Here is a 19795-nt window from a genome sequence, read left to right as displayed (position 1 = left end):
CCATTGATCATTCTTGAGATGTTTCTACAACTTGATTGGAGTCCACCTGTGGTAACCATCTCTGCAGCACTCAACCAATCAAGTCTTTATGGTAGAGTGGCCAGACTGAAGGCACTCCTCAGTAAAAGGCACATGACAGCCCGCTTGGAGTTTGCCAAAAGACACCTAAAGGACTCTCAGACCATGATAAACAAGCTAGACCTGTCTGATGAAACCAATATTGAACTATTTGGCTTGAATGCCAAATGTCACGTCTGGAGGAAACCTGGCAACATTTCTACAGTGAAACATTGTGGTAGCAGCATCATGCTGTTGGGATGTTTTTCAGTGGCAGGGACTGGGAAGACTATTCAGGATCGAGGATGAATGGAGCAAAGAACAGAGATCCTTGATGAAAACCTGCTCCAGAGCGCTCAGGACCTCAGACCGGAGTGAAGTTTCACCTTCCAACAGGACAACGACCCTAAGCACACAGCCAAAACAACGCAGGAGTGGCTTCGGGACAAGTCTCTGAATGTCCTTGAGTGGCACAGCCAGAGCCCGGAATTGAACCCGATCAAACATCTCAGAGGATACCTGAAAATAGCCGTGCAGTGACGCTCCCCATCCAACCTGACAGAGCTTGAGAGGATCTGCAGAGAAGAATGGGAGAAATTCTCCAAATACAGGTGTGCCAAGCTTGTAGCGTCATACCCAAGAAGACTCGAGGCTGTAATCGCTGCCAAAGGTGCTTCAACGAAGTACTGAGTAAAGGGTCTGAATACTTAATGTATTACATAGTTTCCACAGTGTGTGTGTGTCTGAGAGAGGGTTCCATTTTGGAATGCCGGCACCAGCTGGGTTCCATTTTGGAATGCCGGCACCAGTTGGGTTCCATTTTGGAATGCCGGCACCAGTTGGGTTCCATTTTGGAATGCCGGCACCAGTTGGGTTCCATTTTGAAATGCCGGCACTAGTTGGGTTCCATTTTGGAATCAGTCATGTTAGAGGGCATCCAGTTGGGTTCCTTTTGATTATATTGCCGTAATGCTTCCAGGTTCCTATTTTTGTAATCAGTCATAGGGCTCTAGTCAAAAGTAACCATCAATAGGGTGCATTTGGACACTTACCTGTTCTGAGCTGTGTTAAATGAAGAGTTCCAGTTTGATACTGCTTCCACCACTGGCTACCACCCAGAGTACCCACATTCATGATAGATGAATTACTTTACCAATATATTGTCATCACACTCACGCAGAGAGAATACAGAGTACACACACTCACGCAGAGAGAAGGCCTACATGATGTTCTTCTCTCCATGTTTGAATTATCAGAGTACACTGTCCTGTTTCCCAAAGAAGGCCTATTTCTTGTACACCCACATCAACCATAGGGCTCAGAGTACACCCACATCAAGAAGGTAGTGCACCACATCAGGGAATAGGGTACACCCCATTTGGGACACTACAGAGTTCTCAGCTGTGAAGGAAGGTACAAATCACCCGGAGAGGCGGCTCCAGTTTGATACACATCACCCAGAGAGAAGGCCACAGAGTACACCCACATCACCCAGAGAAGGCCTACAGAGTACACCCACATCACCCAGAGAGAAGGCCTACAGAGTACACCCACATCACCCAGAGAGGCAGCCTACAGAGTACACCCACATCACCCAGAGAGAAGGCCTACAGAGTACACCCACATCACCCGGAGAGGCAGCCTACAGAGTACACCCACATCACCCAGAGAGAAGGCCTACAGAGTACACCCACATCACCCGGAGAGGCGGCCTACAGAGTACACCCACATCACCTGGAGAGAAGGCCTACAGAGTACACTCACATCACCCAGAGAGAAGGCCTACAGAGCACACATCTTGCACAGACACGCTCTCTTTAAATATTCTCCCTGTTGCCTTGGTAATGGTTGTATTAATATATCCAGTCATTGGCCAAATGAGGGGGCTACGTTGGTGAGAAATATGTTAGTCGGTGTGGAAGCACGGCGTGACCTCATTAGCCCTCTTGTTATGCATCGGTAATGTAGACCGTTCTGATTTCCCGACTGAACTACGATCATTCTATTGTGTTTTCTATCAGGTCTTCCTGTTTAGCGGCAAGGGTTCTCTACAAAGTGTTTTTGGAGCTAACCTTAAGAGGCGTCTTCAGTTGATCTCAACCTTAAGAATGAAAACAAGGAAATTCATTCATGAGCATTGGGACTTGACCAGAAAAGCCCTATTTATATCAAGTTAAAGGAATGGTGATTTTTGATATGTGTCTGACAGAGTTTTCTTCTCCAAGCTAAAGCGACGGCGTTAGGTCTGGGAGCTTAAAGCTAGTCGTCCAGGTCTCTCTTTAGGGTAATCACATGAGTTCTTTTTAGGGTAATCACATGAGTTCAGAGGCTCGTATATGTACAGTTGAAGTCGGAAGTTTACATACACCTGAGCCAAATACATTTAAACTCAGTTTTTCCACATTTAATTTAATCTTAGTATAAATTCCCTGTCTTAGGTCAGTTAGGATCACCACTTTATTTTAAGAATGTGGAATGTCAGAATAGTAGTAGAGAGAATTATTTATTTCAGCTTTTGATTCTTTCATCACATTCCCAGTGGGTCAGAACATGCACTCAATTAGTATTTGGTAGCATTGCCTTTAAATTGTTTAACTTGGGTCAAACGTTTCAGGTAGCCTTCCACAAGCTTCCCACAATAAGTTTGGTGCATTTTGGCCCATTCCTCCTGATAGAGCTGGTGTAACTGAGTAATAGTGACCAATAATGCCTCGGTGTGCTGTTATAAGTCTCTCCTCCTCTACCAGGCTATAATGCCTTGGTGTGCTGTTCTATAGCTCTCTCCTCTACCAGGCTATAATGCCTTGGTGTGTGTTATAACTCTCCTCCTCTACCAGGCTATAATGCCTTGGTGTGCTGTTATAACCCTCTCCTCCTCTACCAGGCTATCATGGCCCAGCTGCCCCAGGAGCAGAAGGCTAAGATCGCTGAGCAGGTGGCCAGTTTCCAGGAGGAGAAGAGCAAGCTGGACGCTGAGGTGTCCAAGTGGGACGACTCCGGCAACGACATCATCGTCCTGGCCAAACAGATGTGTATGATCATGATGGAGATGACGGACTTCACCAGGTATGGAGGGGGCACGGGGCAGAAGGAGTGTGTGGGTGTGTTGAGGGGGACGGGGCAGAGGGGTGGGTGGAGGGAGCAGAGGGGTGGGTGGGGAGCAGTGCAGGGGTGGGTGTGTTGAGGGGGGGTAGTAGTTAAAATACACTGCCTAGTCCTCTGCCTGTATCCTAATCTGACTTTGGTGCAGGTCATGTTGTTCTTCACATTACCATCTCTGGTAAACACACACTATATCAAATACAATCGTATGTTTATTCGTCAGATGCACAGGATACAGAATATGTAAACGGTACAGTGAATTGTTTACTTGCATAGTGGAGTCTTTCGCTAGCTAAACAATTAACCATAATCCCAACTCTAATGCCTCGTTCAAAACAACTAGGAACTCAAACATAAAATAAAGAAATCTGACAGGGAAAAATTGAATTCAACTCTGTTGAACTCAGGAACTCGGGGGGGGTCCCCTTTCTAGAGCTAATGTTTGCTATACACAGATCATACACGTAATGTTAGCAAGCCAGCCAGCTAACATTAGTTAGCTAGCTAACAGTGGGCTTTTAAATGTATAATATCTTAAAATGTAGCTAGACTCTTTAACTGTATACATGGATGAATGTTTCTCCCGCTCTGTTATGGTTGCCATGGTTGCCCTTAGTTTGAAGATGTAATCCGGAGACGGGCATTTTATACAACAGCCTTCTTTCGGCGTTCTCTTTTTGGACTCTCCGGATTTGGCAATAATCTCTCTGCTTCCACCGGGCATTCCACTGCTTTCAAAACTGGGTCAACTTGTTCCTTGACAACGACACTTGTTTCTTCCCCACCGTTGTCATCAGAAGACTACAATCTCTGCTTCAATGAAAATGTTTTTTTTTTTAAACCTAAATCAGGGATTGTCTGATTCATTATCAGTGTCGGAGAGAGTCAGCATGGCACAATCATCCTGCAGAAAAGTTGTCCATCACAACTTTTTCCCACTGAGCTTTGTCGATAGCAGCTGTTAACCTCTCTAGGGTAGGGGGCAGCATTCGGAATTGTGGTTGAAAAGCATGCCCAAATTAAACGGCCTGCTACTCGGGCCCAGAAGATATGATTTGCACATAACTGGTAGATTTGGATAGAAAACATTTGGAAACTCACAAAGTTTCCAAAACTGTTGAGATAGTGTCTGTGAGTATAACAGAACTGATTTAGCAGGCAAAAACCTGAGAAAAATCCATTCAGGAAGTAGTTTTTCTTTTGGTTTTGTAGTTTTTATTCAATGCCATTACAGTATCCATTGACTTAGGACTCCATTTGCAGTTCCTATGCCTTCCACTATATGTCAACAGTCTTTAGAAATGGTTTCAGGCTTGTATTCTTATAAATGAGGGAGTAAGACCAGTCTGAATGAGTGGACCCTACCGTGTCAGAGCTTTTTTTTATATTGACGATGTTATTGTCCGGTTGAAATATTATCGATAATTTAGGCTAAAAACAACCTGAGGATTGAATATAAGCATCGTTTGACATGTTTCTATGAACTTTACAGATACAATTTAGATTTTTTTTTGTCTGCCTGTTTTGACTGAGTTTGAGCCTGTGGATTACTGAAGAAAACGGGCTAACAAAACAGAGGTTTTTGGATATAAAGAGACTTTTATCGAACAAAAGGAACATTTGAGTAAATGAATGTCTTCTGATTGCCACCATATGAAGATCATCGAAGGTAAAGGATTAATTTTATCTCTATTTCTGAGTTTTGTAACGCTTCTGCTTGGCTGGTTACTGTTTGTAATCATTTGTCAACTGGGCTATGTTCTGGGCTAGGTATGTTCTGGGCTATGTATGCTTTCGCCGAAAAGCATTTTATAAATCTGACACTGTGGTTGGATTAACAAGACGTTAATCTTTAAACCTATGTAAAATATGTTTTGTTTTGTTTTCTGAATTTTTATAATGAGCATTTCTGTATTTGAATTTGGCGCTCTGCAATCTCACTGGATGGTGGCCAGACGTACCCGACAGGTTAACTGCAGTTGCGCAAGTTCTTCATTATCTTAAAAAAAGCTGCGGTAGATAGGATTATCCACACGTACTTAGCAGATCATGTTAAAGAAGCATGCTACATGGCAGACCAATCTGAACTCCTCTCTCGGGAATGTCCAGCCCACTCCATTATCTCTGCCAATCATGGCTAACGGGAAAGGTGCCTTGTAGGAATGTCCAGCCCACTCCATGATCTCTGCCAATCATGGCTAACGGGAAAGGTGCCTTGTAGGTTTCCGTGGCTAAAAACCTACTGGGCTCGTTATTTCAACAATTGTATTCGTATTTACAGATGTTATACAAGTTTGTTATTAAGGGACGTGGAAGTTCACATTTTCCATAAGGTATTTCTGCCCCCCCAAAAAAAGTATTTTTTATAAAAAGTAAAATGTTGAAATGGCTCTGCTGTGAAGTAGTGACGGGCAACATAAGCCTAGTTCCCTGAAACAGGTCGGATTAGTAAGATCTCTGTCTGGACTGGGGAGGCCAGCAGCTGTCCTCTAGTAAATGTGACACACAGACAAGATCGTAGGCTCTATGGCACATCACCTGAGTGCCCTGGCCGGCCATCTGCTCAGTAAAACGTGTGTGTCGGGAGGGGTGTTTGTGTGGTCTTTTGCCTGCAAGTATAGAGGTGTGTGTGTGTGTGTGTGTGTGTGTGTGTGTGTGTGTGTGTGTGTGGGTCGTCCTCTTTGTATTTTAAAGTGAATCCGTCAGGAGACATTGTGCCTGGAGATAATGACAGAGCAAATCTCTCTGCCTGCCTGTCTCTCAAATGCCAACTTTTTAAAGGAGTTTCTCCAGTCAGATCTAACACTGCAGTCACCCTGTAAGCACCAGTCTTGAAGACAGAGTTTACTCCACAAGCCAAGGCATTGTCATTAGCTAAACAGCATAAACACCGAACATGAAGTTGCGTGAGACACCGAAAGGAGTATAAGTCCACTTAGACGGCCTTCCTCCGTCCAAGCCCAGCCTTAGACCCATCCAGCCTTCCCTTCCCCAGTTAGTGACAGACCTCCACTCTCTTCCTCCAACCAGCCTTACAAACCATCCAGCCTTCCCTTCCCAGTTAGTGACAGACCTCCACTCTCTTCCTCCAACCAGCCTTCCTCCAACCAGCCTTCCTCCAACCACAAACCATCCAGCCTTCCCTTCTCCAGTTAGTGACAGACCTCCACTCTCTTCCTCCAACCAGCCTTACAAACCATCCAGCCTTCCCTTCTCCAGTTAGTGACAGACCTCCACTCTCTTCCTCCAACCAGCCTTACAAACCATCCAGCCTTCCCTTCTCCAGTTAGTGACAGACCTCCACTCTCTTCCTCCAACCAGCCTTACAAACCATCCAGCCTTCCCTTCTCCAGTTAGTGACAGACCTCCACTCTCTTCCTCCAACCAGCCTTAAAAACCATCCAGCCTTCCCTTCCCCAGCTAGTGACAGTTCTCCACTCTCTTCCTCCAACCAGCCTTAAAACCATCCAGCCTTCCCTTCTCCAGTTAGTGACAGACCTCCACTCTCTTCCTCCAACCAGCCTTACAAACCATCCAGCCTTCCCTTCCCCAGTTAGTGCCAGACCTCCACTCTCTTCCTCCAACCAGCCTTACAAACCATCCAGCCTTCCCTTCTCCAGTTAGTGACAGACCTCCACTCTCTTCCTCCAACCAGCCTTAAAAAGCATCCAGTCTTCCCTTCTCCAGTTAGTGACAGACCTCCACTCTCTTCCTCCAACCAGCCTTACAAACCATCCAGCCTTCCCTTCTCCAGTTAGTGACAGACCTCCACTCTCTTCCTCCAACCAGCCTTAAAAACCATCCAGCCTTCCCTTCTCCAGTTAGTGACAGACCTCCACTCTCTTCCTCCAACCAGCCTTAAAAAGCATCCAGCCTTCCCTTCTCCAGTTAGTGACAGACCTCCACTCTCTTCCTCCAACCAGCCTTAAAAACCATCCAGCCTTCCCTTCTCCAGTTAGTGACAGACCTCCACTCTCTTCCTCCAACCAGCCTTAAAAACCATCCAGCCTTCCCTTCCCCAGTTAGTGTCAGACCTCCACTCTCTTCAGGTCAGGCTGATGAGCCAGCCTTTGATCAAATGCTTAGCATCGTCCAGCTTCAAACCTGCCACTTCTGATCTGCGTCCCCCTGAAGGATCCTAAACGGCAGGCAGCGGTTCCCCTCCCAGACCTATTGTTTTTCATGCTAATGTCATGCTAATACATGCAAATGAGGCTGCCGCTCTCACGTCTCCTACCCTGCTACGCTAGCCCTGTCGTAAAATAAACAACATGCATATGTAGTTATTTAAAACACAACATGTATCTGTTCTGATAGAGATGTAAAGAAGTGGCATTAAAGGGTCTTCTTGAAGATGGAGATTACATTTCAACTGTTAGGGTCTTGGCGCTGTCTCGTTCTAGTCTTTACAGTGGAAAGGCCCAAGGGATTTAATTTCAACAAAAACCCACCAATAATGTTTTGTAGATATCTAAACAGGAGAATGTTTTGATTTCGCTGAGAAATTCTAGTCAGAATTAATCTGCACTCATAAATATGTCAATATTTCTCAGACTAGGAAAGTGGTTGGGTGTTATGGCTCCTACACCCATGTCACCATGGTAACCTGCAGCAGCAGGGGGTGGCAGAAAGAATGAAGGTCAGCCAAGAACTAACTCAGTCCACGCCCAATTGATTGGTCCTTAACCTTGTGTCCGGGCAGGCAAGCACCAGCGAGGAGGAAATTGACTTGGGCTTTTCCGCCCACCTGTCTGTCATACTATCTCTCTCTACACCACCTGGTATTTGACTGACTTACTGCCTGGTGGTGCCACCCACTCTGCTCTCTACACTGCCTGGTGTTTGACTGACTAGCCCAGTGTCTGAATGTAGAGTTGACGACTAGCCCAGTGTCTGAATATGGTGGTAGAGGTGATGACTAGCCCAGTGTCTGAATATGGTGGTAGAGGTGACGACTAGCCCAGTGTCTGAATATGGTGGTAGAGGTGATGATTAGCCCAGTGTCTGAATATGGTGGTAGGTGATGACTAGCCCAGTGTCTGAATATGGTGGTAGAGGTGTGACTAGCCCAGTGTCTGAATATGGTGGTAGAGGTGACGACTAGCCCAGTGTCTGAATATGGTGGTAGAGGTGACGACTAGCCCAGTGTCTGAATATGGTGGTAGAGGTGATGACCAGCCCAGTGTCTGAATATGGTGGTAGAGGTGATGACTGCCCAGTGTCTGAATATGGTGGCGGAGGTGATGACTAGCCCAGTGTCTGAATATGGTGGCAGAGGTGACGACTAGCCCAGTGTCTGAATATGGTGGTAGAGGTGATGACTAGCCCAGTGTCTGAATATGGTGGTGGAGGTGATGACTAGCCCAGTGTCTGAATATGGTGGTAGAGGTGATGACTAGCCCAGTGTCTGAATATGGTGGTAGAGGTGACGACTAGCCCAGTGTCTGAATGTAGAGGTGACTGACTAGCCCAGTGTCTGAATGTAGAGGTGACGACTAGCCCAGTGTCTGAATGTAGAGGTGACGACTAGCCCAGTGTCTGAATATGGTGGTAGAGGTGACGACTAGCCCAGTGTCTCTGACGACTAGCCCAGTGTCTGAATGTAGAGGTGACGACTAGCCCAGTGTCTGAATGTAGAGGTGACGACTAGCCCAGTGTCTGAATGTGTTTAGGTGTGACTAGCCCAGTGTCTGAATGTAGAGGTGACGACTAGCCCAGTGTCTGAATGTAGAGGTGACGACTAGCCCAGTGTCTGAATGTAGAGGTGACGACTAGCCCAGTGTCTGAATGTAGAGGTGACGACTAGCCCAGTGTCTGAATGTAGAGGTGACGACTAGCCCAGTGTCTGAATGTAGAGGTGACGACTAGCCCAGTGTCTGAATGTAGAGGTGACGACTAGCCCAGTGTCTGAATGTAGAGGTGACGACTAGCCCAGTGTCAGGTGACTAGCCCAGTGTCTGAATATGGTGGTAGAGGTGACGACTAGCCCAGTGTCTGAATATGGTGGTAGAGGTGACGACTAGCCCAGTGTCTGAATATGGTGGTAGAGGTGACGACTAGCCCAGTGTCTGAATATGGTGGTAGAGGTGACGACTAGCCCAGTGTCTGAATATGGTGGTAGAGGTGACGACTAGCCCAGTGTACCAGGGTGACACGTGGTGAAGCTGGCTAAAACTTCCTCTTATTTATTCATGGTTTTTATATTAGCCAATGAAAAACAACATTTAGATTCTGTTAGGATGGGGGGACGTCTGATAACCTCTCCTGGCATATTATGACCCCACCACTATGTTTAGTATCTCTGTTGTGAAATGAGACTAGCACGAACAGAGTTGGAGCGTAGGCCAGCCTTAAATTTGACTGTAGATCCCAACCACGTTGGTAGCACGTCTGCAGTGAAACGAGGCTAAGCTCAGCACTAGCAGTGTTGAGTTGGAGTTGACATTATCATCCCGATGCCTCCAGCCCCTCTAGTCTCTCAGGGCTCTCCTGTCCCTTGTGTGTCCCCAGTCAAGAGTGAGGGAAGGAGAGAGAGTGTCCACCAGCCCAGTCTGTAGCGTGATGCTTGGCTACATCCCACTGCCAGGACTTTGTTTCACTCCCTTTATATCCCCCACACCATTCCTCCGTTCACATCACACAGGTAGGGAGGAGAGGGAGGGTTAGAGAGAGCAGGGGAAGGGAGACGGACAAAACGCATGGAAGGGAGTGGCATAGAGATTATGGGACCGCGAAGAAGAAGCGGGAGAGACGGAACAAAATTCCATCTGTTGTGGGAAAGTTGGACGGGAAGGTTTGTAGCCTGGAGAGAGCAGCTTTGAATCCAGGTTGTGACTGGAGTCCCTGGCAGAGAGAGGACTGTGGAGCAGGCTGGGGCGGGGGCTGGGGCTGGCTGGCTGGCTGGGTTGACCTGTGTGTTTTGTTGGGGTGACCTGTGTGTGTTTGTTGGGGGGAATGTTGCGGCAGCCTGTGTGTGTTAGGGGGTTGGTAGTGGGTTATGTCTAGGCCAGGGCTATTAGCTGAACAGGACTGGCACTGCCCCCTATCTCACCCTGTCTGTCCCTCCTCCCTATCTCACCCTGTCTGTCCCTCCTCCCTCCATCTCTCTATCCACCCTTCTCTCCGTCCCGCCCTCTTTCCATCAGACAGCAGAAGGGAGAAATGGATGTTGTTGTTCACTGACCATCTGGATTGGCTCAGCCTGGTCACATGTCACGTCGGCATCATGGAACCATATAAGTCCCTCCCTCACGTCTCACTCAGGCTTTTAGTCATGCCAGGTTAGGTCTGCAGCTAAAGGTCACCAGTAAACAGGCCAAAAGTGAGGGATCCAGCTTTAAAACCTCTTCCATGTTTAGTGGACCTGCGTGGTTCTAGTACCGGTTCTGACTGACATCTTTGCTTATAAATGGAAATGAATTGAATGGTATCCCTGACTCGCACGAACACCGGAGTATGTCTCTTGTGCCTTTGTGAACCAGGATGTGACATCTGACACCACTTGAAGCTGGGATGTCCCTCCTGCCATTTAATTCGCTCTTCTGACTGTCAATCAAGTCCTGGCCGAACCCTACATCACAACCACAAACAACACATATGTGCCTGTAATCCTTAGATTAAACGCAGCAGGAGAGATTGGTTTTGTCACTGTAGCACATTCGGAGATCTATTTGTAGCCAATCTAAAGTAATTAATAGATTTTTTTTAAATTAAAAATAAAACTGGAAAAAACGTTCTGTTTGTCATAGACGGACATTATTAATATGAGATGAAAGGTGTGTTCCTAACAGAGTTCAAGGAGCCAAGCTTAGAGCTCTGAGACGTTCACAGCGATTGAGGCAGAGAGAATATTTGCACGTGTTCTCTTATTTTTTTATTTTATTTGACCTTTATTTAACCAGGCAAGTCAGTTAAGAACAAATTCTTATTTTCAATGACGGCCTAGGAACGGTGGCTTAACTGTCTGGTTCGGGGCAGAACGACAGATTTGTACCTTGTCAGCTCGGGGTTTGAACTTGCAACTTGCAACCTACGCTCTAACCACTAGGCTACCCTGCCTCTACACTCTAACCACTAGGCACCTCTACACTCTAACCACTAACCGCCACCTCTACACTCTAACCACTAGGCTACCCTGCCGCCTCTACGCTCTAACCACTAGGCTACCCTGCCGATTCTATGCTCTAACACTAGGCTACCCTGCCGCCTCTACGCTCTAACCACTAGGCTACCTGCCGCCTCTACGCTCTAACCACTAGGCTACCCTAACACTGACTATGTATTTGTCCATTCTAAGGAAGGGGAAGTCTTACAGTGAGTTATTTCAGGCCTTTATTCATAGTTTAGACGAAATAAGAAATGCATCATATTAAATGTTTATCACAATTCTACTTTGAGCTTGTGTCCTCAAAGTGACTACACCTCAGACATTTAGAAACGTTTTTACTAGAAAGGTGAGATTTGTACCTTTCTCTCTTGGAGTCTGCTTGATTGCTCTTTCATGATAAATAATTACTTTGGGGGATTACGTGGGTTAAGCCTGAACAGGATAAAGGTGTGGGAGCAATTGAAATCCTAATTAGTAGTGTACTTAGTAGTGTACTACCAGACCAGAGCCCTTTTTGGCCTATTTCCTATATAGTGTACTACCATATGACCAAAAGGCCTTTTGGGTACCATTTCCTATATAGTGCACGATATAGGGCAACTGGTTCCTTTGGGGATTTGAACAGAGATTAGGGTATTTTCTATTGGTCTGTGTAGACGGGGGAGGAGTGACTGGTGCAGCTAGCTGCCCATGTGTTGTGGTGGCTTCTTAGGGTGAAGGTATAAAACACATGACCTCTAATGATCAAATCACTGTCACTGGGGGGACTGTGTGTGTGTACCATAACGCTCCCCCTCCCCCCCATATACAATACCATCTGTCAGAGAGGGAGAGAAAACTCTATCCTTCAGAAACAGAGACTACACGATGAGAGGCTGTTGAATATTGGATGAGGCTGGATGGACTGTTGCAGAGCTGTGTGTTTGTGGATCATTCGTTCCCAGGAGCAAAGGTCTGTTGAAGAGGTGTGTATGTCAGTGGAGGCTCCTCAGAGGAGGAAGGGGAGGACCATCCTCATAAAAATAGTGAAACATTAGTTATCCTTTTTAGATAAAATAATACTAAATATATTAATGTCACCAACTAATTAGTAAAAACACACTGTTTTGTAATAAAGGTCAACAGTTACCTCCACAGCACTCTGTAGGTGTAGCCGGAGGACAGCTAGCTTCTGTCCTCCTCTGGGTACAATAACTTCAATACAAAACCGAGGTGGCGCATGGTTCTCACCCCCTTATTAATTCTTTATTTAACTAGGCCAAATCAGTGAAGAACATTCTTATTTTCAATGACAGCCTAGGAACGGTGGGTTAACTGCCTCGTTCAGGGGCAGTACGACAGATTTTTACTTTGTCAGCTCGGGGATTCAATCTTGCAACCTTACATTTAACTAGTCCAACGCTCTAACCACCTGCCTCTCATTGCACTCCACGAGGAGCCTGCCTGTTACGCGAATGCAGTAAGCCAAGGTAAGTTGCTAGCTAGCATTAAACGTATCTTATAAAAATCAATCAATCATAATCACTAGTTATAACTACACATGGTTGATGATATTACTAGTTTATCTAGCGTGTCCTGCGTTGCATATAATCGATGTGGTGCGTATCGTTGCTCCAATGTGTACCTAACCATAAACATCAATGTGTTTCTTAAAATCAATACAAAGAAGTGTATATGTTTTTAAACCTGCATATTTAGCTAAAAGAAATCCAGGTTAGCAGGCAATATTAACCAGGTGAAATTGTGTCACTTCTCTTGCGTTAATTGCACGCAGAGTCAGGGTATATGCAACAGTTTGGGCCGCCTGGCTCGTTGCGAACTAATTTGCCAGAATTTTACGTAATTACGTAATTATGACATAACATTGAAGGTTGTGCAATGTAACAGGAATATTTAGACGTATGGATGTCACCCGTTAGATAAAATACGGAACGGTTCTGTATTTCACTGACAGAATAAATGTCTTGTTTTCGAGATTATAGTTTCCGGATTCGGCCATATTAATGACCTAAGGCTCGTATATCTGTGTGTTAATATGTTATAACTAAGTCTATGATTTGATAGAGCAGGTCTGAGCGGTGGTAGGCAGCAGCAGGCTCGTAAGCATTCATTCAAACAGCACTTTCGTGCATTTTGCCAGCAACTCTTCGCAACACTGTTTATGACTTCAAGCCTATCAACTCCTGAGATTAGGCTGGTGTAACCGATGTGAAATGGGTAGCTAGTTAGCAGGGTGCGGCTAATAGCGTTTCAAACGTCGCTCGCTCTGAGACTTGGAGTGGTTGTTCCCCTTGCTCTGCATGGGTAACGCTGCTTCGAGGGTGGCTGTTGTCGTTGTGTTCCTGGTTCGAGCCCAGGGAGGAGCGAGGAGAGGGACAGAAGCTATACTGTTACACTGGCAATACTAAAGTGCCTATAAAAACATCCAATAGTCAAAGATTAATGAAATACAAATGGTATAGAGGGAAATAGTCCTATAATTCCTATAATAACTACAACCTAAAACTTCTTACCTGGGAATATTGAAGACTCATGTTAAAAGGAACCACCAGCTTTCATACGTTCTCATGTTCTGAGCAAGGAACTGAAACGTTAGCTTTCTTACATGGCACATATTGCACTTTTACTTCAACACTTTGTTTTTGTATTATTTAAACCAAATTGAACATGTTTCATTATTTATTTGAGGCTAAATTGATTTTATTGATGTATTATATTAAGTTAAAATAAGTGTTCATTCAGTATTGTTGTAATTGTCATTATTACAAAACCCCAAAAACGTTTTTTTAAATTGTCCGATTTAATCGGTATCGGCTTTTTTTGGGTCCTCCAATAATCGGTATCGGCGTTGAAAAATCATAATCGGTCGACGTCTATAATATACAACCTCTAATTCATTCTACTGATTCTGTTGAAAAATGTTTATTAACCGGAAGCAAATGGAACAAAACGGTGATAATCCTTCCTGAATTTGTCCAATAATAGAAACTCTGAAACTATTAGGGTAATGATTACACTCTAGATTAGCTAGATACAGGCAAATACAGTGTGTATAGGCGGGATCGAATGTGTCACTGTCCCCTTGATTACTTTAAGCATCAGCTATCTGTGCTGCTTACCGATCGCTGCAGCTGTACGCAGCCCCATCTCTAAATAGCCCATCTCTAAATAGCCCATCTGTAAATAGCCCATCCAATCTACCTCATCCCCATATTGTTTTATTTACTTTGCTGCTCTTTTGCACAAAACTATTTCCAGTATTTTTTACTTGCACATCATCTGCACATCTATCACTCCAGTGTTAATCTGCTAAATTATAATTACTTCGCTACTATGGCCTATTTATTGCCTTACCACCTCACGTCATTTGCACACACTGTGTATAGACTTTTCTATTATGTTATTAACTATGTTTATTCCATGTGTAACTCTGTTGTTTGTGTCGCACTGCTTTACTTTATCTTGGCCAGGTCACAGTTGTAAATGAGAACTTGTTCGCAACTAGTCTACCTGGTTAAATAAAGGTGTTCTCAACTAGTCTACCTGGTTAAATAAAGGTGAAATAAAATTAAAATGCTAACATTTCTCTCAACCTGAGTGCACCTACGTGGTAAACTTTCTTTCAATCTTAGTCTAGTTTGTAGCAACCTCATGATGGGTATAGGGACAATTAGAATATCATGTAGTAGCCTAAACCTATCAATGTTACATTGAACTGGGTGAATGGAATATGAATGACAGTCATATGAATGACAGACACATGCTGTAACAGGAATACGGCCATGCTCATTAAAAATCGAATCACCCTCCCTCGTCTTAACGGCACGAGCGCCACTGGTGTGTATGAACAGCAGACTGTGTGTCCGTCCTGTGTTCCCAGGGGTAAAGGTCCATTGGAGAGGTGTGTGTGTGTGAACAGCAGACTGATGTGTGTGTGTGTGTGTCCTGTGTTCCCAGGGGTAAAGGTCCATTGAAGAATACCTCTGATGTCATCAGTGCCGCTAAGAAGATTGCTGAGGCTGGATCCAGGATGGATAAACTGGGCCGCACCATCGCAGACCAGGTAGATTACACACTGATCCATGTCTCACCATCGAGCACTCTCTCAATCTCTTTCTATCCTCCTGTCTTGCTTCTCTTCCCCATGTCTTCTGTATCCCCTCTCCTCCATCTCCCTCTCCTCCATCCCCCTCTCCACCACCCCATGTCTCCACCACCCCATGTCTCCACCACCCCATGTCTCCTCTATCCCCCCCCTCTATCCCCCTCTATCTATCCCCCTCTCCTCTATCCCCCTCTCCTCTATCCCCGACAGTATATAACACACAGCCCTCTCTATCCCAGACAGTGTATAACACACAGCCCTCTCTATCCCAGACAGTGTATAACACACAGCCCTCTCTATCCCAGACAGTATATAACACACGGCCCTCTCTATCCCAGACAGTGTATAACACACAGCCCTCTCCATCCCAGACAGTATATAACACACGGCCCTCTCTATCCCAGACAGTGTATAACACACGGCCCTCTCTATCCCAGACAGTATATAACACACGGCCCTCTCTATCCCAGACAGTATATAACACACGGCCCTCTCTATCCCAGACAGTATATAACACACGGCCCTCTCTATCCCAGACAGTATATAACACACGGCCCTCTCTATCCCAGACAGTATATAACACACAGCCCTCTCTATCCCAGACAGTATATAACACACAGCCCTCTCCATCCCAGACAGTATATAACACACAGCCCTCTCTATCCCAGACAGTATATAACACACAGCCCTCTCCATCCCAGACAGTATATAACACACAGCCCTCTCTATCCCAGACAGTATATAACACACAGCCCTCTCCATCCCAGACAGTATATAACACACAGCCCTCTCTATCCCAGACAGTATATAACACACAGCCCTCTCTATCCCAGACAGTGTATAACACACAGCCCTCTCTATCCCAGACAGTATATAACACACAGCCCTCTCCATCCCAGACAGTATATAACACACAGCCCTCTCTATCCCAGACAGTATATAACACACAGCCCTCTCCATCCCAGACAGTATATAACACACAGCCCTCTCTATCCCAGACAGTATATAACACACAGCCCTCTCCATCCCAGACAGTATATAACACACAGCCCTCTCTATCCCAGACAGTATATAACACACAGCCCTCTCTATCCCAGACAGTGTATAACACACAGCCCTCTCTATCCCAGACAGTATATAACACACAGCCCTCTCCATCCCAGACAGTATATAACACACAGCCCTCTCTATCCCAGACAGTATATAACACACAGCCCTCTCTATCCCAGACAGTATATAACACACAGCCCTCTCTATCCCAGACAGTATATAACACACAGCCCTCTCTATCCCAGACAGTATATAACACACAGCCCTCTCCATCCCAGACAGTATATAACACACAGCCCTCTCTATCCCAGACAGTATATAACACACAGCCCTCTCCATCCCAGACAGTATATAACACACAGCCCTCTCTATCCCAGACAGTATATAACACACAGCCCTCTCTATCCCAGACAGTATATAACACACAGCCCTCTCTATCCCAGACAGTATATAACACACAGCCCTCTCTATCCCAGACAGTATATAACACACAGCCCTCTCTATCCCAGACAGTATATAACACACGGCCCTCTCTATCCCAGACAGTATATAACACACAGCCCTCTCCATCCCAGACAGTATATAACACAGAGGGTTTAACATTTCTCCAGTATCTTCCAAATGTTCCATCCCGAGAATAAATCACTTTTTCCCAAAAACATGAAGTGTCATTCTAAATCATGTCTCGATTTGATTAGAGCTTTGATCTCCGTGGAAACCTAAACCAGATGAGCCCTGCAAATACATTTCGAGGTTCAAGCCCAAAATGATTGTTCCGTTATCCAATATGATAGGCTACTGCATTTTACACATGTCAGGGAAACCACAAAGGGCTGTAGATGTCTACTCTCCTGGGTAAATACATTGAACAAGCTACAGTCATCTTTTTTTCGATGTGTGTGAACTGTATTATAATGTGCTGGGATAAGAGTGCACCTCGTTCAAACCATGACGTTGGGAGAGAGAACGTGCGGCCTAAGTTAAAATTATAGGCTGGTAAGATGTAAATGATGTAGATGTAAATGTTTTAATATAATAGGGCCTATTTCACATTTTTATAATTAGTAGTGTGGCATTCCGTTTTGATATATCACCTAATGTTGTGTGATGTGGGTATTACTGCCTTTCTCTCGCTCTCTAGTATCCCAGTGTTGCTTCATTTCTTCCTCGCTATCAACAGTTAGTTGAAATGCGTTTTCGTTCTTATCGTCATCATTGTAATGACATGCATAAATAATAATATAGGACTAGAGTAAGAGACTGCTTTCACTTCTTCAACACGATTGCTTTGGATCAGGCCAGGGAGGCTGAGAGGGGGGGAGGGCCCTGTTGCCTGGGCAACACAGGGACACCATGCCCAGGCTTTTTTTGTGCTGTGAAAATGCAACACGGGAGGTCAGCAGTTACTGGTTTCTAAGCCCTTTATCAATTGGCTTGGAGATGGAAGCCAATGCCTCCTACAGTGGGAGAGATGCCTAGATTTCACTGGACAGCTACCCCCCACCCCCTCTTAATCTGGACAGTCCCGAGTCAAATGTTGTTCCCCTGTTCCCCACAGTTTACCTGTTTCATTTGGTGCATGAAGGGAAATTGACCCATTCTCCTTACAGTATATATATATATATTTTTTTTTTTTCTTTGACTAGGCAAGTCAGTTTAAGAATTTTATTTTATTTACAATGACGGAACAGCGGGCCTTGTTCAGGGGCAGAACGACCAATGTTTATTTTTCGGGGATTCAACACATCCTAGAAGAAAAGGGCATTGCCCTCAACAACTTCAAGTTTACCCCCGAAACGAAAAGACCGTAGAGCGGCGAAGAAGAAACTAGCCTCAAGACGCTATTGGCTGCTGCTCTACAATGACATCGATCATCTGCGGACACAGGCAACGTCAGAGGCAGTTACGACGGCATCAAAAAGCAAGCCTAGCCAGTGAAGAAGCACAGGGACAGTGATGGGAGAACTCCACAAGCTCCTCTGTTTGTGCTGGCAGGATAGTACTGTCCCTCAGGACATTAGGAATGCCAGTGTTGTCACCCTGTACAGCAACAACAACAAGAAACAAGAGAGACGGGAGTGATTGTAACTACTGCGGCATTGTCCTACTCAGCATCACTGGTCAACTTTGCACTGAATATACACCAGATCCTAAGAGAGAGAACTTTACCCAGGAGTCACAGTCAGAGTTCAGCGCAGAAACACCCACCACAAACATGATCTTCACTCCTGAGACAATTGCAGAGGACCTAGTGGGAGTGGCCTCTTTAAGATGGTCCAACGGGATAGGATGTGCCACCCCCCCCCTCCAAAAAACCTCCTCTGTAATTCTTCAGTCCTTCCCCACCAACATGCAATGAACCAACCAGTTTTCCGTGTCCACATCGGACTCCTTCGGCGTTAAGAAAGGTTGTGTGCTGGCACCAAACTTGTTGGGGATGTTATTTTTCCCTCTTCCGGAAAAGCCTTTGGGACGTCTACAAGAATGGACGGGGAAACTAGTCGCTCACTTAAAAGCTAAAACAAAGATGCAACTGCTCCTCATCCGGGAGACAACGCAGTCATAGCGACCCCCATTGGCCAAGAGCTACAAACCCTCATGGGTTGTACATGCTAGGACTTCAGCTTGAAGAAAACCAAAACCAATGGGAAAGGGCATTGAACAAGTCCCCTTCTATTTCCATTTAACAACTAAACACTGAAAGATGACAGCAACTTCACTTAACCTTGGGTCCACCATCACCAGCCACCTGTCCACTTGACGCCGAGCTCAGCGGCCGTATCTGAAAATCAACCTCTAAGCTTAGATCCAGTCCAGTGGTCACTATCCTTTTTCTGAGTAAAAATCTGTCAAAACAAAACAAGCCCGTGTTGCATTCTTTCATACATTATCACAGCATATTGGCTATATGCCTGGTCTAATTATCACGACATAGTGGCTATATGCCTGGTCTAATTATCACGACATAGTGGCTATATGCCTGGCCTGACAATTATTGTTCTCAGACCATATTATATTTAAAAACTCCAACTTTGATAAAAAATCAATCAGTTGTATCACTTGCGAGGCAAAACTGAGCTTATATTGAAAATGTATTTTCTATTTTTATTTGCCTGGACTGAGGGTAGGTCTACCTGCATCGAATGGTCTCTACAGAGGGAGAGAGAGCAGAGCAGCAGAGGGTCCTGCCTCCCACGGTCCCTGCTCTCCTTTCTGACATGAGACTGGGGTGTATTCATTCCCGCCAAGCCGTCATTTAGCATTTCTTACCCTCCTGAGTGGGCCCAGGATTCTGGTTATTTAATTCAATGTATAGTTTTGTTTATTCATATGTTCATATTTCCTGGGTTATGTCGGAGTGATGTCTGTCATTC

General features: G+C 45.3%; 1 protein-coding gene across 6 annotated transcripts in view; it reads left to right on the top strand.

Annotated features, from left to right (window-relative positions):
* Positions 1-19795, top strand: part of ctnna1 (catenin (cadherin-associated protein), alpha 1) — a 226794-nt gene that overhangs the window by 182316 nt on the left and 24683 nt on the right. For all 6 annotated transcript variants that reach the window (XM_042326140.1, XM_042326139.1, XM_042326141.1 and 3 more), the window contains 2 exons: positions 2942-3123; positions 15224-15329. In XM_042326140.1, the coding sequence (XP_042182074.1) occupies positions 2942-3123; positions 15224-15329 (288 nt within the window). The remainder of the gene's footprint in view (positions 1-2941; positions 3124-15223; positions 15330-19795) is intronic.

This window comes from Oncorhynchus tshawytscha, linkage group LG08 (assembly GCF_018296145.1).
Source record: "Oncorhynchus tshawytscha isolate Ot180627B linkage group LG08, Otsh_v2.0, whole genome shotgun sequence".
NCBI classification, from domain to species: domain Eukaryota; kingdom Metazoa; phylum Chordata; class Actinopteri; order Salmoniformes; family Salmonidae; genus Oncorhynchus; species Oncorhynchus tshawytscha.
The sequence above is the reverse complement of the archived record's forward strand: the minus strand, read 5'-3'. Positions and strand labels throughout refer to the sequence as shown.